Source organism: Pecten maximus, chromosome 14 (genome assembly GCF_902652985.1).
Source record: "Pecten maximus chromosome 14, xPecMax1.1, whole genome shotgun sequence".
Taxonomy (NCBI): domain Eukaryota; kingdom Metazoa; phylum Mollusca; class Bivalvia; order Pectinida; family Pectinidae; genus Pecten; species Pecten maximus.
The window spans coordinates 4,294,947-4,319,488 of NC_047028.1; the positions used below are offsets into that span (position 1 = coordinate 4,294,947).

The 24,542-nt window shown below is 35.3% G+C and overlaps 2 protein-coding genes across 2 annotated transcripts in view; one reads left to right on the plus strand and one right to left on the minus strand.

The window, feature by feature from the left end:
- The window catches only part of LOC117342828 (protein FAM43A-like), a 60,227-nt gene extending 48,208 nt beyond the window's left edge, over positions 1–12,019 (plus strand). The window contains exon 2 of the mRNA XM_033905090.1: positions 3,233–12,019. The gene's annotated coding sequence lies outside the window, so the exon portion shown is untranslated. The remainder of the gene's footprint in view (positions 1–3,232) is intronic.
- Positions 772–18,051, minus strand: LOC117342640. The gene is made up of 5 exons (XM_033904837.1): positions 17,885–18,051; positions 16,158–16,345; positions 15,647–15,757; positions 14,471–14,966; positions 772–1,135 (listed from the first exon to the last, which is right to left on the minus strand). The coding sequence occupies exons 1-5, from the start codon at positions 18,049–18,051 to the stop codon at positions 772–774; spliced, it is 1,326 nt and encodes a 441-aa protein (XP_033760728.1).
- Between the last annotated feature and the right edge of the window lie 6,491 nt (positions 18,052–24,542).

Sequence of the window (24,542 nt, forward strand, 5' to 3'; positions counted from 1 at the left end):
GACAGATTTCCTCTAGCTTGCAGTATCATAGAGTTATTCCCCACCTTCTGTAGGTCTTACATTGGGTGCATGCCATCCTGCATCCATTCCTCCGTTCCTATAAGATTCTGAGATTGATAATTACTAAAGGTGGGTCCTTAAACCTGGACCCCATAGGAGGGATTCTCTACATCTTAATTACAGTGGCCAGGTGTGTAAGTCTGAACTAGGTAGTAGTTGGGTGGGGTTTATACATATTATAAGTCTCATTTAAGCCTTGTTAGCCAACGCCCATATATATGTGCTTTATTTGCTACTTAAGGCGATCTTGACAGTGAGAAATGATAGACAATATTTGATAAGTATACTTGTCTGAGCCAGATGTAATCATCAGTAACTTATATATATATATATATATACCACCCAAAATCAGTTAATTAATCACAGAGAATTCAAAGCTGGTCAACAAACAAGTGTACGTACTGTGATACTACCGAGTAATATTATACAGGACTTGTAATTTTAGATGACAGAATCTTTATAATCATACATATCCATATATATTTAGCCCCATACACTGTCTACTACTTGGTAAATATCCAAACACTAGATAATGTAGCATATATATATATAGTGTGTTATGGTTCTATATCAAACGTCGCTGTTATAACAAACAATATTATAACCCTTCCAGGACAGTCATTAGTCAACTTTGAGTATATTATAGATATCCTGTGTTTTTTCACTCCTCCAAAGTCAGTTTCCGAAGTTCTTAAATAAGTTTCGATGCACTCAGGGCACCTCTAGCTCTATATTCTTGGACACACTCGATGTGATCTGTCCACTGGGTGGCTGTAAGTTCCTGAACAGACTCGGGATACTCCGTATGATCCCTCCACCTGTGTGTGCCTCAACAGACTCGATGTGATCTGTCCACTGGGTCCCTGTCAGTTCCTGGACAGACTCGATGTGATCTGTCCACTGGGTGCCTGTCAGTTCCTGGACAGACTTTATATGTCTGTCCACTGGGTCCCAGTCAGTTCCTGGACAGACTCGATGTGATCTGTCCACTGGGTCCCTGTTAGCTCCTGGACAGACTCGTTGTGATCTGTCCGCTGGAATCTTATGTATCCCAGGACTTGATACGATTCGTCCGCTAGGTAGTTCATGGACAGACTCGATAGGATGATCTGTCCGCTGGGTACCTGACTAGCTATTGTTGGCTCGCTATAAAGGAAGATGATTTATGGAGTATGATGAGTCTGTACACACAAGAATTACATTGCGTTGACAGGTTTGATTTCTCAGTAGGTCAGAGGGGCTAAATCCGTATGTTTGATGTGTGGTGGGAAGGTCATGGGTAGTGGTGCAGAAAGGAGGAGGGAAAGTGACAACTTTTATCAGGCAGTACTCAGCGACTATCATTTATTTATTGTATGTAGTTGAACACGGAAACTCTGCAATCTGTAACCTGTAGCAAATAAACAACGACATGTATCTACAGAGACTCTGTACAATCTATAACATGTAACAAATGTACAACAATATCTACAGAGACAATGTAAATCTATAACATGTAACAAATGTACAACAATATCTACAGAGACAATGTACAATCTGTAACATGTAACAAATGTACAACATCATCTACAGAGACCCTGTACAATCTATAACATGTAACAGATGTACAACATTATCTACAGAGACCCTGTACAATCTATAACATGTAACAGATGTACAACATTATCTACAGAGACCCTGTACAATCTATAACATGTAACAAATGTACAACAATATCTACAGAGACCCTGTACAATCTATAACATGTAACAGATGTACAACAATATCTACAGAGACCCTGTACAATCTATAACATGTAACAGATGTACAACAATATCTACAGAGACCCTGTACAATCTATAACATGTAACAAATGTACAACGTCTACAGAGACCCTGTACAATCTATAACATGTAACAGATGTACAATGATATCTACAGAGACCCTGTACAATCTATAACATGTAAAAGATGTACAACAATATCTACAGAGACCCTGTACAATCTATAACATGTAAAAGATGTACAACAATATCTACAGAGACCCTGTACAATCTATAACATGTAAAAGATGTACAACAATATCTACAGAGACTCTGTACAATCTATAACATGTAACAAATGTACAATATCTCCAGAGACCCTGTACTATCTATAACATGTAACAAACGTACAACAATATCTACAGAGACCCTGTACAATCTGTAACATGTAACAAATGTACAACAATATCTACAGAGACCCTGTACAATCTATAACATGTAACAGATGTACAACATTATCTACAGACTCTGTACAATCTATAACATGTAACAGATGTACAATGATATCTACGGAGACTCTGTACAATCTATAACATGTAACAGATGTACAATGATATCTACAGAGACCCTGTACAATCTATAACATGTAACAAATGTACAACGTCTACAGAGACCCTGTACAATCTATAACATGTAACAAATGTACAACAATATCTACAGACCCTGTACAATCTATAACATGTAACAGATGTACAACGTCTACAGAGACCCTGTACAATCTCGAACTAGTAAGACATAAAGAGCTACAATTAGACTCCATTGTATTGAATGTGTAATATGAGGACCATTAAATAATTTCAAACCAAATCAATGCTCAAACATTGAAAAAATACACCCAAACATTCATGTACCTGCATTGAAGTTGTTGTCCTATATATAGCGTCTGACCTGCAGATATCATGGAGCTAGAATTGTACCTGCTGTCTAGCCATTCCATGATCATAAGAGGTGACTTGGATCCTATCTTTTCTCCTCTCTCTAAACAGCTTTCGTCTTTATTATGTCTCCCTTGACAATGTACTTTGGCCTTTAGTAGAGCGTTTGCCACTGTGAGGAAGGCTTTTGTTCTGTCTAGTGGCCGAGACGATTACCAGAGTCTCTCAATTTGGTAGATGTTTCTGCTGTTTTGGCGTTTAGTGTTTTGGGAGTGGGACTAATGGTTGGCGGGTTGTCAGTATAATTGTGTCCTGCTGGGTGTCTTATAAGTATACATATACATCGCAATAGTTCCTTATTTTTCTAGCTTTTAACTTTTGAATGCATGCTGTCTCCCTGTAAAATCCCAAATCAATTTGGTCATTTATAATACTCGTGGCCTACCTATTTGTGCTAACAATTTTGTAACAGTTATACATTGTTTTCTCCTTACAGGTAGAAATTCCTCTGGAGGATGACAAGATAGGATCAGACAGTTGACTAACCAAAGCATGGATATCCTGCAACATAATCCTTACCAAGGGAGCATGAAACATAAAGCAATGACAACACCACAAAGAACATGCTTCTTAGGATGTCAACAGTCGGCATGGAACGGTAAAAGTGCTGTATATGGTTAGAAGATATTAGACTAGGAGCTGGTGGTCAGGAGATAATGTACTGTATGCCTTAAGACTGTGGGCTCATGGTCAGGAGATTCTGTACTGTATATCTTAAGACTGTGGGCTCATGGTCAGGAGATACTGTACTGTATGCCTTACGACTGTGGGCTCATGGTCAGGAGATAATGTACTGTATGTCTTAAGACTGTGGGCTCATGGTCAGGAGATAATGTACTGTATATCTTAAGACTGTGGGCTCATGGTCAGGAGATACTGTACTGTATGCCTTACGACTGTGGGCTCATGGTCAGGAGATAATGTACTGTATGTCTTAAGACTGTGGGCTCATGGTCAGGAGATAATGTACTGTATATCTTAAGACTGTGGTCTCATGGTCAGGAGATTCTGTACTGTATAGTACCTAATATAAGCTTATGGTCAGAAAGGAATGGCCACTGAGACAACTGACCACAATAAGAATGGACTCCCTATATCTGATCACAGGAAGGCGGTGTACAATTGACGCTGAAACCACAGCAAGGATGTGTTCATTTTAAACTACGATGTCCACGCGAGTGAAGAGTTATTTTTAGAATCTCCATATAGTTGGATATTGTAAATCATGTATGGTAAATCAGTAAAATTTACCATGGAAGTGCCAGTGTACATAGTTTGATTTTAAATAAACATTTCTTATTGAACATTCCAACCAGATAAAAGCCAAATAGGTGATTCCAGAGAGAATATTGAAATTCATGGAATGTTGATGTGATTTTTGTGATGGTTTCAGTGATTTCACTCTATACGTTATATGGTTATGTACAGGTTGATGTGATAAGTTTTCTTACTTCAGTGTTGATATTAATTATGTAAAGGATGTGTGTGTAATATCAAATGAAAACTCGATACAATTCTATACTTTTAACTAATTATAAGGACCACGATACTAGTTTGGATGACGTTTTGTGATATTTTGTCGGTGAATTTTAGATATATGTGACCATATTTGGACATGTACATGTATAGTACACGATATTTGTAATATTTGTGATAATATTAAGTAATTTGTATCAGTTGAATATGAATGTATGATAGTGGAATATCGGGGGGTTTGACATTGCTTTTGTTTGAACGACTTGTTTATTGGTCATGACCCACGGTCTCCGCCATTTATCAACAATGTAACATTTAGTGTAATCAACCAATGGAATCCTTTCTTACATACACATTTTCAGAAGCCAGTTAAAGGAATAAGTTACTACATTAAACGATCCACAATTCTTTTACTTGTAAATGCAGGTCTGAATTGTTAAAGATGAGGAAAATGTCTTGAGATGGCAGGACACAAAGGAGGGCAAATAATGATGTTATCCGTAATATCATACGACATATGTAATCTGGTAGTGATGTTTGTATATTAAACAATACTTTTTGTATATTCCTTAGATTGTATTAATTTAACACCAGTTATATTATCAATATGTTTACAATAGCAATATACTTATTGTTAAAAAATGAAGTACTGAAAAACGAGAATTGTTTTTAAATGATTTTCTAACTCTTTTTAAAGAAACTTTAAATAGTTTTTTTTACTGAACCAGAAACGGCTGTATAATTGTTTGAACCTGTGATAAGCCCTTGGTCGTGACTCTCTCCTCCCTCATATTTGTTTCTTTATAACTGTCAAGGAGTTGAAACATCCATGAAATATGGCCGTGGAATTTCTTTATCCTTCAAAAGTCTTGCATGAACATGTGATCGGTTGTTTCTTTTATATATATTCGCAATTTCACAGCGATACGAAAATCGGAAAATGTTACCTTTTAATCCATATCGGAAGGACAACACTTTCTTTTATCTCAGGTCTGTGAATTCAAAGATGACAGTTCAAAAGTTACCATCAGTGATTGCCTGTATAGCTTGAAATGTCTTTTATTCTGCATGAACAGTTCATTCCCAAATTTAATTAGACATTAGAAAAGAAAAAAAAAAAAAAAATCAATTGGTTTGAATTTGGCATAACGAGATATGAATGTACATTAGTATAAATCTTGGGTGGATAGACAATCAGTAAATATAATTCCTTTTCGGACTTATTATTCGACCTCTCTAGCAAGTCTTTTTACCATTTCCGGTACTGATCCCATAAAGTATCGAATGATGATGAACCCTTCCTTTGAAAGTTATACTGCATGTAGTTATGTCTAAGAAGATTCAGACCCAACAAATGCTCTGATTATTCGCAGACTTTCTGTGACTCATATTCACCTAGACTTCATATGCTTCTGCTTTCCACCTGATATGCTATGCATGATCCATTGGCCAGGGGTCAAGGTTTTCAATTGTTATGGAAATTGGTCACTTCAAAATTACTTGTTCATGTTTCAGTCGATCATCAACTTTCCTTTTCATGTCAAGAACTCGATGGTCAAAGTCATTGTTACTACAAATCATTGAACATGGCCATTTTTCAGCTCACAGTGACTCAAGTTCACGTCGACAGATGAAATTCATATACAAATGAACATTTTGCTTAAGTTTTTATGAAAAGTATTTGTATGAGATTGGCGTCACGTCCATAATATATAGTCAGTGTCACTATAAATATGTTATTTCGAGTCATACGATAGACCTAGTACTCTCAAGGTGATAAATTACTTCCTTCATAAAGAACTTAATCACCAATGGTAGCGAGTGGGGAACATTTTCAGAGGTTAGTTGTCAAAAGGTCAAAGACATCTTGATATCTAATATCACAATATATCCTTCCACGGCCGTCATCATATATGATAAGATCTATAGAAATAACCTCCCCACCATTACCATCTTGGGTCTCACTTTTCCACACCCCATGGGCTTATTAAAGGTAAACGCAATCACTGACATTGCTGTTTGTGTTCATGTTGCTTTAGACCAAACGTCTTCTTCAGCAATTGAGGTGATGTACTCCTTATTCTGAAATATATTTATTTTAGCCGATTACTAAGGTAAGTCTGTCAACAGTGGTATCAGATATACGAGATGAAGATTTTTATAATGATATAATAAAAATAATTTAAATGCAGATTGATATATTAATATCGTGAAAGACATTGTTAATCATACATGTATACGAGACGCTATAGTGAAGGAGGTTGTAACATTACAAGGAACATATATTAGCTCATTTTCCTACAGATTATGTCGGGAGTTATTTCTGATTTCATTGGTACATTTGTGCATATGTAGATTTTAACTTTGTAGGTCAAACTTGTAATAACGCAGACCTGGGAAAATAGATGAGGGTAAAAATCTCTGTATCGGTATAAATAGTCAATAACAATTAATTTTCGGTCTGAAGTAAAATGTCTTTGTGTTGTTAATCTGTGTGGATAATGACTATGACAACACAATACAATAGTAATCCCAATAGTACGCCAGAGTTACTTTAAACGCATAGCATCTACGATATCTCATCTAAACACGTCTATTTTAATTTATATACTTATATCAAGCGTAATGAAAAAAGTAGGAGACGTTCTTTTATCTTGATTATTTCACAGGAAATGCGATTTTTTTTTTGAATATTGGTATATCTTTAATTAGGATTATGGCCTTAAAACAAACAATTTTAAGATTTTTTTTCCAAAAACAATCAATCAACTTTGGGAGTTGTTTCTCCGAAAACTGGACTATATTATCTTAGATACTATGATTGTGTATTTTGTATTTCTCGGCATGAATTATGTATTTTGGATAAAAGACGTCTAAACCTACATGGTATACCCTCAATTCTGAGTAACATTTAGTATCACTACCATCAGCTCTGCCTATACCAGGCGATGCCATTTGTGTAACATTTGATGGTTAAGACAGTTTATGTATTCAATCTCCAACACTTGCATGCAGACGTTTCCTTACGTAACTAACACCAAAAAGCCCTTAACACTACACAATTCATTTTTGTAGAAGAAAGTCACTGATTGCTATGAAGGTGGTACAGCGAGATATTTGTTATACAATCTTGGTATGGGGTAATAATTATTCACACTTTTAGGGATAAACAACTTCCCATTCCAGACATATCACCTGTCTGCCTATAATACAAGCACCAGGTTTTCCCTTCTGTGTATTGAGACATCATTATCAGAATATGAGCTTGAAACATGCAGACAGTAGTCTTGATAATGACACAATTTGATGTTTTATGATAAAGTTGACAGTCTTTTATATGTGCTTCAGTAATTTCAGTTGAATACATACAGCTGTTTTATCGAAAGTATTAATAGGATGATGAACAAACTGACACAGAACTGTAATTTTCTGACCAGTGATAGTGGTTAGTCTGCCTGAACACTTCTCTCTTTTAGGAACCGGGTTCTTAAGATTGTTGTTCAGGACTCCTTTTGGCCTAATAGTGATACAATGCTTGATGCAATGCTTGCTTAAGATAAGGTTTCATTTTGTTATGATTCAACATACATGAGCCGAAAGTTGTGAATATTCATGCTATTAAAATGTAATTGTGTTTTATTCTTTTTGGAAAAAATTCCGTTGAATAGAGAAAATTTGTAGAAAAACTTTCATTGACTTCCTCATAAATGACTTCATCAAATTATGTTGTGGTGTACATACTGATAATTTAGAAACCGTTCAAGGTAAATTGTCTGTTATTCACTTTCATTATGGATTTTATATCAAAATCTTAACTTTTATCAAAACAAATTTTAATTATTATATTTTTAACCGTTTGACGAAACTGCATACAGGTATATAATTGATCCATGACAATTTCAATTAAACACATTTGATATATTGTTTAAAATTGTATAAACGATATAGCATGTGAGTTAAATGTATTTATTATATGCTATTACACAATGATATTTTAATATTCATATTATGGGTTGAATTATGTACATCCTCAACTTTTGGGAGAAAAGGTACATTTTGTGTAGATACGTTATAAGGAAAAATCCATTTTGTATCCTCAAAAATGATGATGTTAAACTAATATATTAGATTAATTACAAGTATATTCCAATTTAAAGAATATTTTTTGGAGTTGATATATATATATTTATATTCACCTGCTCAATTATAAAATAAAGTGGATTCCACACACATTTGTATATCGTATAATTATAGTATTTTAACAATTGTCGACATGATCTCCCTAAACATAATATATTGTGAAATACAATTTCATGTTTTCAAAGCATACAGACCGATAATGTACTATTGATATAATGATACTGTGATGAAAGGGTGACTTCTTTCACATTAACTTAGTAACAAATAAAAATACATGAACTGTGGTAGTCTTTAGCATTACTGAGATACGCTGTAACAGCAATGTCGCCATCAGAATAACCTTTGAATTTTGTTTTTAAGTGAACATTTATATGTGAAAACCCCCATATTTGATCGGTTATCTGTACATTGAGGACACTTTAATACCCCCCGGATGTCCATTTACGAACCTAACACCTGATATGTTATTGGTATAATCTGGTTTTCTCCTTCGTGAATTAGTTACCAAAACAGGAAGAAAGTATCAGTACCTTTGGATTTTGGCTGTAGTGAAACTCATTCAGGTAAATTGGTATAAAACTGGTCTTCCCCCTTTGTGAAATACATGTAGTCATCAAAACAGGAAGAAAATGTATCAAATTCAGAAACATGAGAAAATATCGATACCTTTGGATTTTGGCTGTAGTGGACATACTTTTGTATATCGGGGCTGGATACATTCAAGTAAATTGGTATAAAACTGGTCTCCCTCTTTGTGAATTAGTTATAAAACAGGAAGAAAATGTATCAAATCAAGAAACATGAGAAAATATCGGTACCTTTTTATTTTGGCTGTAGTGAACAATTTTTTGGGGTATACTTGTATATTAGGACTGGGTATATTCAGATAAATTAATATAAAACTGGTTTTCCTCTTTGTGAATTAGTTATAAAAACCGGGACGAAAGGCTATCAATTTAAGAAACTTAAAATTACCGGTTCCTTTGGATGGTGAACATATTTTAGGACATACATGTATATCAGACTGGATATATTTGGCGTATTTCCACAAGTAGTGAAGGAAACGCCTAAAATAACTTACAGATTTGTATACACCAGATAATGTTGATCTAGGCCAGTAAAAATATCCAATCTGATACAGAGTCATTACAGCTAGAAATAGTATTGTGATAACGTATACTTATACCGGTTATTTATATAACTAAATATAATCACCGTTCAATTTTAATCACCGAATAGTGATAACATTGATATTGTTTTGTTGAAATATAGCATTAATATCAGAAAGCGATTTCAGTACTGATTTTGTTACATGTATGTAGATAACTTTTAATTAATACATAAGTGTAGATTACTAGCTCGGTAAATCCTCGTTCAACCGTCAAGATCTCCTAATGTGCACGTGCAATTGTTTCATCCAAGGTAAGGCAGATATATCTTTACCGACAGGAAAAATTAATAACACTTAATATATGCCGTGATTGTAGAGAGAAACGTGTACAGATGTAGATAAAAAAAATTTGTCTTTTTTCTTATCCTTATTGATGTCTTGATTGCTGTATGTCATCATAAATAAAGAAAAAAAACTTACTTGTAAATTACTTTTCCGCAGAAAATATTCGTTTTCCTGGTTTTAGTGAGGTATTGGTTGAGATCGCCAGGGCAACTGTTTGTACGAAAAGGTAATTTGTGCAGTACGATTTTTCACTTCATTTTACGTAATTATTATTAAATTGTTCTCTGATTTTTGATTGAAGAAGATATAAGCTGTCACAAATACTAGCCATGAACATTATACTTGTTGTATAGTCACAATTGTATAATATTATCTCAACACATTTATATATAATTGGTATCAAGATACATCATGTTCAATATTTGAAATATCAGCCATCTTGTGCAATATTCTTCTATCTTATCTGCCAATGAAATGTTATGTTATATTTTCATTATAATCTATTGACCAATCAAATGGTATGTTTTATTTTGTCGTGTATATATTGACCAATTGTTTTGTTACATTTCCGTTAAATTTGTTGTTGATTTATCTCTCTCTCTCTCTCCATATATATATGTACGTTACATTAGGTGAGATGCATGGTTACTAAAACCCGTAACTATCGCTTAATATGATTAACAAAATAATTCATATAAGGGCTTATTTCGGTGTTAAGTTCAATTTATACTTTTATATATTTGATATGTTCTTTTAGTAGTCAACTAACCTAATACGGCGAGTAAGTCTTCGATACAAACCTTTTATGACGACACTATAATTTAAAATGTTTTGGATGGGTCAATTTTTCTATGAAAAAAAATGAAAGAGGTAATTAGTGCTTGTCTGAATTTTACTGTACACGAAATTAGCAAAAAGAATTGAAACACTTTTACAATAACCACCTTTCTCCAATAAGTGAAAACATCTTTACTGAAATGAGATATCCGGCATATATTTCAACATTATCATTTTTAATTGATCAATAAATACCAGATATTTCCAATGTCTGCATGTGCGAAGTTAAAATATATCACAAAAACATAATTACTGTTCGAGGAAAGTGATTTCTAGATCTCTTGAGGCCTCTCTGTCTTTACTGGATAGTTAATAGAACCGGCGACGTGTTAATGTGATTGAAACACGCAGCATAGGGATATATCTGTAGGATATAGGTATTGAGATTGAAACAGAGAATATCTTAATCGCCTTGATGTCAGGCTATAGGACAACATCGCTTGAAAAATACTATGAAGAGGTTTGTGGCCATTGTACACTGGATTACCACGGTTGTCATTTGTTTGGTGTTTCATATTTTATTGTTTTTTGTATGCATCCGAACCAATGGTTTTAGTCATGTACATCATTAGGTAAACGAACAAACAAGTTGTGTCAGAAATATAGCAGTAAACGTTTCAAACGTGTGTTTTTTAATTGTTTCACAGAACGGCAAACAAATGGATAACACAAGTCTAAAATCATCAATGAAGCGTTAGAATAGTGACATCTATTTTTATGTGTTTATTAATCAAATATCAACCCATGCATGTACTTCAAAATGTCCTTCTAGGTATGAGGTCAAATATTTTACTTTCTTTGATTTTTTTCATCAATCTTCTACCATTCAGTTAAATGTCATTCATTACAGAGTAAATTAGGAGCAAAAAGGAACCATTCTAATCATTAGAATATAATCTTAATGAAAGATGCACATCATATATTGATTTTCCTTGTTATTTAACTGTTTTCGAGAATCTCTTGTATATTAAGTGTTCAAGCTGTTACGACGTAAGGGAGATCATCCCGGAGGCAGTGCTATATGTGACACGAGTTTTATCCATTTCTTAAACAATGGTGTTTCTTTACGGACCAAGATAAACGTAAGTCCGTGGTTTTATGTAGACCAATATCATGTAAATGTCCATCAGGTTGAAGTCGTTTAACTTATATTTTTTATAAATAGAAGAAAACCAGATTTCAGCTCACTATGCGGCTCGTGTTTAGAAATGAGTGCTTGTCTCCTTCTATGACTTTGTTATCTTTGTGGATTTGTACATCACATTATCTACACCACTGTTTACATATTTACCTATTAAAATGACGTAATCTGAACCATTGTTTTAATGTGTTATTTATTGTAAATTCTACGGAAGCAGAAACTTTGTTTCAGCTGTACTAAAGAATAATCAACACCTAGATTTCAGGTCAGTGATGTGGTGCATACCCTGTGTAAATAGATCTGTGTAGTTATGACGATATCTTTGATATACACAGTATAAAATACATTAATGTAAAACAAGTAATAGTTATCTGCCAACAACATGTCAAATGGACAGTATATATTTCTGGTAATACTTGAGCCTAGATGTACTCGTTCATATTGTGTTTGTCATTACAACAGTAGAATTCGTGTTTTACGTTGCGTTTTACACCAATGTAGCTTTAAACATATCAATAAGAATCACAATATCTAGTTTAAAACTTTATATATATATATATATATATATTTATATAAAATTAAACAAAAACACAAACCAGAAAATCACACAAGCGCTTTCGCTAATTTTCAGAGCTCTTCAGGTGATGTGAAAGGTTTTATTGATGACGTCATCAATGTATATTGTATATTTGTAACAAAAAAAACAAAAACAAAAAAACAATTATGAAGTGGTCACCTCGAAAATAAACAAAAACAGTCGTGCTTCAACTGTCTTGATACCGAAAGTTATGGAATGAGGATTTCATTGTTGCTATACACAGTAAATTAGGAGATGCATATCATCGCTAGCGATTAAAACAACTGCATACACTCTCATTAAATCAGGTCAGAGAAATCATAAAATTGATTTTCCTTTGGCTTGCTCACATGCATTCCTGTGCAATTGTTTATATTACTTGTTGAACCTTTAACTGCAGTAGGAACACCATGATTACCGAAGTGCCTAACTTTAAGGCAGTGTATCCCCCAACTGTTGAATTGTGTTTACAATCCTATAAGATGACAGTTGACGAACATTTCCTGCAGACTTTTGCTTTCGAAGATTCCTGTAATTTAATATGGATAATTATGGGATGGGTGAACTTATCGGGTGTGTGCCTCCCGATATCCGAACTTTGACATTTCGTTCGACCTATTTTTACTATCCTCAGTCGATCAGTACCAACATTTTAGGTCCTTAGCATCTGACGAGGCCTAGACGGGAAAAGCTGTATGGTGCAGTTTAATTCCTTTAGTTTACTTTTAATTTGTATTTAAAGATTTCAAAATCCTGGTTTTGTTTTGTACAATCCTTTATAGTCACACTGTGTTGTATATACCATGTTTGAAGAAACTAGTAAGTAAGAGTTTCCTTCTGTATAGGCGTTAATCAGTCTACTCTGTGACATTATACACTACATCGCACGACGGAATATACATGTCTAAAGTTTAATTAAGTTTTAAATTGCTATATCATAATGTGATTGATGTTTCAAAACAGGAGGCGTTTTTAAAGCCTGAACCGCTCTGATTGAAGGAAACATTTTCCCAATGTCGAACATACGGTGTGATCGGGTAACCTATATGGTACTGGGCGCATTCACCTTTTATCAAGACAACCACGCGAATTTGCTACAGGTGATCAGGCTATCGATATTATTTTAGTCTAGAATTATTCAACCACGGGAAGATGGATAACTCCCGCTTTAAAATGTTAGAATCTAATATTATGATATCTGTATAGTCCAAGCACAATTATGTAAAAAAAATAACGATTATCAAACACTTATATAATTGTCAATGTTTATCTACACTAGGATCCAAACACCTTATAATTGTCAATGTTTATTTACACTAGGACCCAAACACCTAATAATAATCAATGTTTATTTACACGATGAATAGATCCAAACACTTATATACATGTAATTGTCAACGTTTTTTAACACCATTATAAAACCAAGAGGAGACTGCTGACATGTTATCAGAATACATAGACATACACGGAGGCCCTTGTAAGATAAAGGGAATAAGCGCAGGTGTCCTGGGACATCAGAAGTGCTGCATCGACGACACCCGCCGTGTTTATCTACATTGTAGGTCAAATCGACGACAACCACAAGGTTAACTCAGGTCAATTCGACAATACTGCCGGGCTAATCTAGGTCAACTCCGGGTAATAATTAAGACTTAAAGGAGCAAACAAACATCAAACACGTCTGACTTCATATCGATACTAACAACCGAACTAATAATCGAACCACCAGGTATATCGACAAACGAAAATCAAACACGTCTGACTTCATATCGATGACAACTGAACCAACTGGAACATTTAAACTCATTTGGAAGAGGGGAAAGGAATAAACGATCTAGAATTTGAAAATTATAACTCGAAATCACCAGCTGATCATATGCCTTGTTTGTAAGATGTACCTTACGATTCCAGTGAAAGTAAAGATCGAGGAATGCGGACGATACAGTACAAATAGGAACAAAAAAAGACTTCGAAATCACGTTTTTATTGAGATTTGACGCAAGTAAGATTCATAGAAAAGCCAATCTGACGTCTGTCCTTGACGCACCAGCCAGCCTCGGACAGAAAAGCTTCCCTGTTCTCAATGCCCCAACCAATACCATTTCCAGCAGCGCCCTCTGTAGACATACTACTTGGTAGGCAGATGACCGAACTAATCGCATACGCCATCCCAGCGTGACTGAAGTCACCTGAGTTGTCCTTATGGTTACTGTGTACGTGGGGATCGGCTATAGAAACAACACCGTCATATTTCAGCACGCGCGATACCTCGCACATGCATTCAGAAGGACACGAAAGGTCGTGAAGGACACCGTATATTAACACCAAATCAAACTTGTTTGTCCAATTGCTTGGTAAGCACGAAACACTTGCTTGGAGGTAAGTTACGTTAGAAGGACTTCCAGGTTTAGTGATTGCTTTCTTGATGGCGAGTTCGTTAACGTCCACGCCAAAGACTGCGGCGCCAGGAAAACGTTTGCCCAGCACTCGGGTAAAAACTCCTGCTCCTGATCCTATGTCAAGTATATTCAACACAGAAGATTCTGAAATAAAATATAACAATTTTCAAATATTTCACTGCACCACAATGTAAAGAAAATTCATTCTTTTGATTTAATCGAACGATCTTTATGGTTCTTTTTATCACATTAACATGTTAATCATATTTTGAATGTGAATCTTAAAACAGAGATCATGATAACCCTCATCTAATTTATCCTTTGAAATAATCAATTGAAAGTAATATATGTTTACACGAAGTAGAAAAAAGTACAAAAAACAAAAACAAAACAAAAACCCAACAAAAACAAAAAAATATATCGATATGATATACTATGTTGAAGATAAGATCAGGAGCACTGTCATAATAAAATCATTAGGAGTTTTATATTCCGATATACATGTATGACAGCAACATCGCTATCCCAAAGTAGTTATGAGTACCCGTGTTTACTAGGCCTTTAGCAAACTAGTCCATGTTTTTCTCAACCAGCTGGGGAGCATACAACTAGAACCGTCATTTCGGTTTACAAACGACATTTCTTATAATGCCCTAACATGTTCTCATACAGATCTACGGTTATAATGCCCTAACATGTTCTCATACAGATCTATGGTTTTTATTCTTGTGTTTTACATCATATATATTTTACTCGATTTTAAGCTTACATTTTGGTTTAGGTATCATAAAGGTATCGTGTTTAATTTTTGTAAAAGGGTTTACCTCTCATTGCCAGTACCGGTTCCAATATAGCGTTCACAAGCCCGTTTACTTCCCCCAGTCTTCCATCTTGAGCATCCACCATCTCTGTAGGCATGTCTTCAAATCCGTAACCTGAATAACATGCTAAAATACTGAACAAGGATTGCCTAAAACAATGACTTGATCTTTACTATACATGTATCTGCAAGCGTTTCTTTCCAACTGAAAGGCAAGTACCTTCATATTGTATTGTTTCGAATGCAAGAAAGTTGAACAAATTCAAAGATTACTTTTGTCAAAACGATGCCTGAAAGCGGTGCTTTTTATAATCTACATTAAGATATCTGACCCTTAATCGTTTCCTCAATCTTCATTAACTAAAAGAAAATCATCAAGAGGAAAGATAACTAAAGTTTAATTATTTAAGATATGTGTTCCAATTAAATTTTCCTATGGAAGATTTTATGAACCTTGAGTTAAAACAGATTATGAAATTGATGCCTGGATCATCATATCGATTTTGATATCTTACCATCTGGGCCTTCCTTCCGGAAGCATTCCATGGCCCTTTTCGTCATTGCATTGACAAGAGGGTAGATACAAAGAATGTTCATGTCCCCGAGGACAGGTTTACAATGCTCAGGAATGAAGTAGTTATCATCATCGTCTAGGGAGACGATGTTACTGGCTACCATACAGCCCAGCCATTCCCTTACATACCTACAAAGGTAAAAAATGGTTGAATAATATGCACACAGTCCAGTCATTTTCTTTACATACCTACAGAGGTTAAAAAATGGTGGAATAATATCCATACGGTCCAGTCAGTTTCTTTGCATACCTACAAAGGTATCGGATCAGCAAGCTAATAGCAAGACGGTTGTAAAACCAAAACAAAATTCATAATCCCAGAATTGAAATTCTGGAGAGGAGTTGTATATATAGAGGTGACACAACGGGTGGTTGTTGTATATGGTATTTCTTTCATTCGAGTTATCAATTTTTCAAACGTTTCAACAGTGGTTCATAAGTGTATGACATTACTTACATATTGCTGATTTATATGTAAACTGACAGTATAGACATTGCGCAATTAACGTAATTTATTACACATTATAAAAAATACATAACAGTGTTATTCTCTTCAAAACAATAAAATGACAGTCCAAATGAGTGTCAAAGTATCATATGACCGTTTGATCTATGAAAATGGGCAAACTAAGTTACAAAGTGTGATGGCTGATGCAGTTCAAATTGACCTTTACGATTTGATTTGGAGGCAAGCCAGTATCGCTTGGTTTTTGTACTTAATATGTTCTGGCACTGTGATTGGTCAATCGCTTCCCTACGGCGATAGTTCTACAAGCCGTCTGTCGTTTTTCCCCCGTTTGACCTGATAGATTAAACCAGAGCACAGCTTCAGTGTTAGAAAAGCAGTTGAAAAAATCCTGTCCTTGATTAGTAAAAAACATTAATGATTGTACTTGGCGTTTCCAAACGGTCAACCAACATGGCTGATTTTTGAATTCGTTCATATTTGTTACGATTATAATTGTAAACATCATATCACGTGCTTAGCACATTATTGATCTGTTCAAATTTGTTGGATTTTTCCTGGATTAGTGTTCATTGAAAAATCGTAGAGATTGTCGCGGACGGCCCTTATTTTTTCGGATTAGAACAAGGTGTTGTTTCGGTTTGTCTTTCGTTAAATTCAATTAACTCAAGACCGTCGCTATCGTAACATAAGTTGACATCATGCTACATCACATCCCTGTTTTCTGTCCCAGACCTCATCCTACAATGTACAGTATTCTGTAGCCATACGGTTCTCAGTTCTGTCAATCATTCCTGGATATGGTACTCATTTCAGTTGTGTTTGCTATTTTTGTAAAAGTTGCAAAAACACTCGCTACAGATCATGTATTATGTACCTTAACGCGAGTGAAAGAAATATCTTACCAATAACCACGAGTCTCTTTTATACTTGTTGAAGCTGAAACAAACCGCGTACGTGTGTTCATACTCCGTGAACAGAAAGTAACACGTGATGAACGGTATATTGGCTGCTGTTTATTGATCCGTAAATACGTCACAGTGACATGAAAAAAAACAAAAAACAAAAAAACAAAAAAAACCCAAACAAACAATAGTAATACATATGCATATATACGTGTTTACGACATAAGATGAAGCAGCACAAGCACTAAATTGATGGGATAGAAATGATCTATAAATAACCTCACAGCTACATCTTACCTTTCCTTCAGGTAACAAAGATCAGCTAGGTGCTGACTGGTCACGGGTGTGGTAAGCTTTGTAAGGGTGTCAAACAACCCTAACTTCCTCCCAATGGTGAGGGCCGAGGTGACAAACCCTCCAGCGATGATGGTGGAAATATTGGACTTGTAGCTCTCAAACTCCATCTTAATCGACTCATAGATCACTGTATAATGTTAAAAGTCTTTTCCCTTGGTCACTTATAACCTATCGCACATAGTTTTGAGCAATTTATGCTGTGTCACCTGATGAAAGTATGTCAAGTCAAGGCTAAATCAGAAAACCAGAATGTAACTAGGGCATGAATATGTGAAACTTGGATGAACAATCAAAATGACACCATACACATTTACGACATACATTCTTACACATTTTACAATATATTTCGCAGATCAGCAATCATTTGTACATCTCACAAAATAGAGGGATGCAATGAAGAGTGTGTTCATATGTAGCATAAATATTTCGCTCAAGTAAACCGTCTTGGTTATGCATGACATGATCACGTGTTCTATTAAAGGTTGACAGTGAGATTAATGTAGGGTTACATTTATGTTTATACAATAAGCAGTGTTATATGTAACACGAGTTTGATCTATTTCTTAAACAACTTTTTGTATATTTTCATAAGTAGAGGAAAACCAGATTTCAGCTCATGTTTCGATTTAGCAGAACAAAGCAGCTACCAATGTTAACATGTGACATTTCATCAACACGACAGATCAATAATGTTTCATATTCATTTAGTATGTCGCTGGTCGAAATATTTCAACTGTATGTCAAATAATGTGCATGAGATGCATATAAATGTCAGGTATATGTCTTTTACGTTTTTGACGATTTGAAAGAGTATCTACACTAGTTTCAAAATGTAGATCTTCTATACGCGCATACGAGGGAAGGCCTGTTATGATACGGGCAGCTTCCCTTTGAGCTTTCTCAAACAATTCAGTTTCAAATTTAGTAAAACCATCCAATACTTCACATGCATATTCTAAAACTGGAAAATGTTTTCATAAATTTTTAAAGACTATTTGGATTTAGCAATGATTTCAATCTTCTTAATACATGTAATTTATTTTCTTCATAACCGAACTGTATATGGTATTTATATGACCGCCCCCCCCCCCCCCCCTCTTCCACTTGGCGCTCGCACTAAAATAAATTCCAGGATGTCTATGGCTATCAGAAAAAAAAATCTTTTCCATCAAATATCAACTCTAAATCTTCATGTATGTCAATAGAATTTGAATAAATTTTACCTCAGTACCACTGGGTTAACAGTTAGCATCCAGGTTTTAGACCACACGTTTGAGGATTCAAGATCCCTATTCAAGACAGTTTAAATTTCAAGACATGATGAGGAAGACATTAATAGAGACGTTTCATCAGCAAAAAGACGCGCATCTGAGTCAAGGACATCAGCAATGCCATTAACTAAATGTGAATTAGAATTATTTACGAATACTTTTTGGCTCCTGTCAAATAAATAGTTTTCTAACCAGGTATGTAATTCACCACAAATTTTAGCTTTACCATTAAACCTTTATGACACACACAATCAAAGGCCTTTGGAATATCACAGAAAACCATACATATATGTTTCTTTTCTTTAAGTGAAATACAAATGTTGTAATAAATTTCTATCAGCTGATATATATTTGAATGGGTATGCATAAAACCAGATTGGTATTCTGTAAAACAATGAGTTATTTATGAAATAATTATACAAATGTTTGTAAATTAAACGTTAAAAAACTTTACCAAAAGTCGGTCTATAATTAGAAGGTGAATTCCTGTCTCCTTTTTTGAACAAAGCATGACTTTAGCTACTTTGCAAATGGTCGGAAAAATACCTATTGACAATGACAAGTGGAAAACAAACAGTTTGTGATGGATTTCTTAACATATGGTGACTGATTCTATCCTCACCCGAGGCCTTACGAAGCTTCAGAATCTATAATACATCTCGAATTTCATTTTTATTCACTCGTATAGAATGAAATGTTTTGTTAGTCTTTGGTTCACTTATATGTATTTCAGTGTTACAATCATCTACATGTACTTGTGTTATGTTGCAAAAATAATCCTTTAGTAGGTTAGCTTTATCCTCATCATTAGTGACAACAGTGTATTAGTGAAAGGATCTACATGAGTAGGAACTGATTGTGAAGTACCAGTTTATTTTAGTAATCGTTTAATAAGTCTCCAGTACGATTTCGGATCAGAAGTGGAACGTGCATGTTTTCCTTGTTGTTTATCTTATTTCGCTGTTGCTTTAATTTATTTATGTCCGAAATAAGCTTAATTGACCTCGCTATTTTATGCAACCTATCACGAATTCTTAAATTTTTCCTGAATTCTGAGGTCATCCAAGGTTTATCATTTAGCCTCTAAGTGACCAATTTAGATGGAATACATGAATTTGCAAAATTTAGAAAAAAATCAGTAAAACGGTTACAAGCAATATCAATCGAGCTACAACCAAGGAAAAGGTCGTTCAAGTTATAATTAGAAATAAGATTGTTAAATTTGTGTTAAATCAGCCTTCTTATACAGCCAAATTTTCCGCTTATATGTAGATTTAAAAGCACAAGGAATATTAAGGCAAGCAGTACAACTATCATGGTCGCTGACAGACCTATCAACTAAAATCACAGATGAATCAATACTGGATAGTAATTGGGTTAAGAGGATCGGGTCGAGTAGACTTGATCGTTTATACTCAGTACATATAGTGACTCCTATATGAAAGTAATAATTTGAAATAATTAATGTTTACAAAAAAAAAAAAAAAAAAAAAAAAACCATAACACATGAAGTACTACAGTTAAATATTTATACAGTAGATTGTGTATAAATTTGACAATTATAACGTGAATATTGTAAATGCATTTATCATGTGTACACGTGTAGGGAAGGGAGGGGGTTATGCGTGAGCAACGGGTTAATAATTGTATGCATGGTGTCGCGCGAGAGCACGTGCTTTTAGTGTCCGTATACAGGTGTTTTCATATGCGCGTGACTGGCTCGCCATTCGAGCCTTGTAGTCACGATAGCAAGCACGCATACCCCCTCCCTCCCCCCGCAAAATTTGGCGAGACGGTTTTTATCTTATAGATAATTTGTCGGCACTCGCTGATGACTTAAGACTGGACAGATGTGAAAAATATTTTACCTAGAAGACATTGAATACACAGAGGGACTTCGAAGGAGACGGATTAATTCAATGGAACAATTGTTTTGCCTGCATCCCAGACTTTCTCATCTGTCAAATTATTTGTAAAAATCTCCCGCAATAAATGGTGCTTTGCTCACTACAAAGGCTTCTTTCCATACAAGTGTTTGTGTTGTGATGATAAATTATTTATGTTCGTTTGAGACGGTCGAATTAGAACATAAATAACTAATATCTACATTGTTCATATTTATATCATTTAAATTGACCGAATAGATTGTATCTATATGTATGTACACTACCTTACTCACACCGCCTACCAAAATTAATTTAAGGCATACTTTGAACAAACCAGGAAGTGCATACATGTATAGTATGCTTGGGTAATCACACCACTGACACACCATATCTTGTCTTGTCTTGGTGGTTTTCTCTCTTTTTTTATTAGGAGCTGTCCAGAAAATCCATAAGATCCTTGGGAACGTTGGTATCATCGTAAAATGGTAAAATACATATAGACAAAAGTTTTTGTATAAACCACACAGGGTGAGTCCATCGTATTGATAATGCATATGGTGTTTAAAAAGTATCTAGCTGACCATCATCACATGCACATGAGGGTATGGCTATAAAGTATATGCAAGTAATTTATGGATCTGATAAAAACAATATAAAAAATTAAGAAAATGGTGAGACATTAAAAAGCACTAAAAAGAGAAAACGCTTTGTAAAAAGTTTTGAACAGATAAGAGAATGCTTTTGCCCTATCCCTTCCCCCTGCATTCTGGCTAAGGCAGATAAGGTGTATTTTTTTTAAAGTTCATGAATTATCAGTTTTGTTCACACACTGGAATTGACAGTCAGGATCGCTGCGCGCTTCAGGTGAAGAGTATAGCACAGCATCCTTGTTCGCTTTTCAAGTTCATGCTTGATCTTGCTACTAAAGGTTGTGACCTCTTGCAGTTTACTTGAAGTTAGATCTAGTATGAGCTGTACAAGAAGATCTTTCCTTCTGAAACCATTGAAGTTCCAGGCCCAATTTCCTTCAGCAGCAGATTAGCAATTTTGATCTACTTTCGTCCAACTTAGAACACCGAGTTAGAAAGTGTGAGATGTTCTCGTCCTCTTTTTTGCAAAGTATGCATGTCTTATTTGGGTTGTTGTTGTTAAACTTTTCAGTTCTACATTGCAGGTTGTATGAGTTTGTAACTAAGCGGGCTTTGATTTCTGCAGCTTTGACATCTCTTGTAGACGGACTGACACTCTCCCATATATTATGAGCTCTGGACAGGGGCTGGTCCTGTATCTGTAAGAAGCGTAAAGATGAATGCTTGCTTTGGTTGTCTAGGCATATTTATTTTCAATGGTCATTTTTGCCGCTTTTAGGATTCTTTTCCATATTGCTTTTTTAGGAGGTTTTTGGAGGATTGACCATGCTGATGGTAGGTTGTACTTGCCGAGCTGCCGTGATTTCACAATGTAAGTGACCGGCGGATAATTTCATTTTCGATTTATTCCTGGCAATGTTCACGAAGAAAGTTAGGATGTTCTTTTCGAGGTTATGGTAATTGGCTCAGCTCCAATTAGAGTGTATAGTAATTAGTGTTAGTTCTTGACATTTGTATTATTAATATGGCCATGATTGTAGCTGTGACCCGATGGATTTTCGGGAACAAAGTCCGCGATATCGTTTTCGCATTTAACACGAATTTTGTTGGAATCCAGTGCGATCTTGTAAAAATACGACCGACGTTAATCCAGTAAGAGTGGATACGCTTGGATTTCCTGGCATTACCTTAGCATTTGACAATCTTCTGGCGAGTACATTTGTAGATGTCAGGTCTTCTGAAATAAAGATTCTATTTTCCGAGTCACCAAGTCTTTTCAACTTGCTTTTGGCTTGATAAATCTGATTTTTAACTTTCCAATTTCGTAGACGACAAATGATCTGAGCTTTGCCATTCCTCACTTTACCTACATGTATAATATGATATCTGTTAATATCATCCTTGGTGATATTTACGCCAAGTTTGCTCACACAGAGCTCAACTACCTTATCATCTGTCATCTGTACTTCCTAAGGTCTTAATGACACCCGATGGAACTGTAGCGAGGTTCTCCTTCCATATTGTTCCTCTAAAGAGGTCTCGAGGTTTTCGACCTTAGATTCGAGATACTCCACCTTAAGTGTTTATTGTCTCTGTGGAGGTCGGCCATTTCCTCGGTCAGTTTGGTAATCTAGGTTGTAAAAGGAGACATTGCAGATGTGATCAGTTGACTGATAGAAGGCCCAAGAGCTGCAGCTAAAGAAGGGGCTATACTATTTGCGAAACCTGGGACTGTTATCGTCGCCTGAAGGTGTTGGTTTAAATTGATTGTCTGTCCTTGGCTCTGAATGACGACCGAATCGGTACCTGGGGTAGACATTGTAGTGAAACTGAGTCTAGTCCGCAAGAGTTGTCTTCCTTGTCGGGATTCCGTAGCCATTCGGGCAACTCCGGGTGCCTCCGTGCTTCTGACAGGAAGTCGACGAGTTTTGATATAGCCTTCAGCCGAACCAGACTTGCTTGTCTACATTGATATTATTGTAATCACTTGCCAGTTTACTTAGACCATTTGGTGAGTAATATTTAGTGACAATATTAGTGTGCGTGACCCCACGTAGGTTTACTATATTTGGCGTCGTCGGCAAATTTTTCGGACCAACTACTCTAATTGGTGTGATGTTTGAGAAGCACGTGGGTGTCACCGCCATATTTGAATGATGTGTCGCTGAGTAATTTTCATATAGTTTTTGCACTGTTACCTGTTGGTTTATATTTTGTTGTCACTGTTATTTCTATTGAAAAACGGTGATATTGTCACACTGATATATTGTCAAAACTCCAGTCATTACCATTGGTGACATATTTCTTGTATTTTTTGTGCAGATAATTACTGTTTGCATGTGCTTGTTACTGTCTAGAGAATAACATTTAGAATTTAATTTGTGTGTGTTTGAACTAACGTGTGTTCCTGGGTTGCGTTTGCTTAAGAATTACACGTATTCAATCATATTATAAAATGGCAGGAGTTGGGGAAGGTAAAGAAGCTAAAGGGCTAGTTAAAGCTGACAGTGCAAGCTAAAAAGCATCCAATTGAGATTTAAAAAAAAAATACAAGTACAGATTTCCAAAAATCGTTTCCGAGACATTCCCCAGTTATGGTAGTGTCGTATCTAAGGACGGGCAGACATTTTTCTTTTTTGTTATGCGCGGATACGAACCGCTATAAAAGCGCGTGCATTCATTGAGACAAGTATCAGTCTCTCGATACATGCGCAAAGCGACACAGCTCTCAATAGTATATTATACGTTCTCAATACACACGCCAACGGGTTTTTGTTTTCATTGTACGCAACTGCAGAACTTGGATATGGAATTTGAAGAGGTAATTATATACATATATATATACATATAT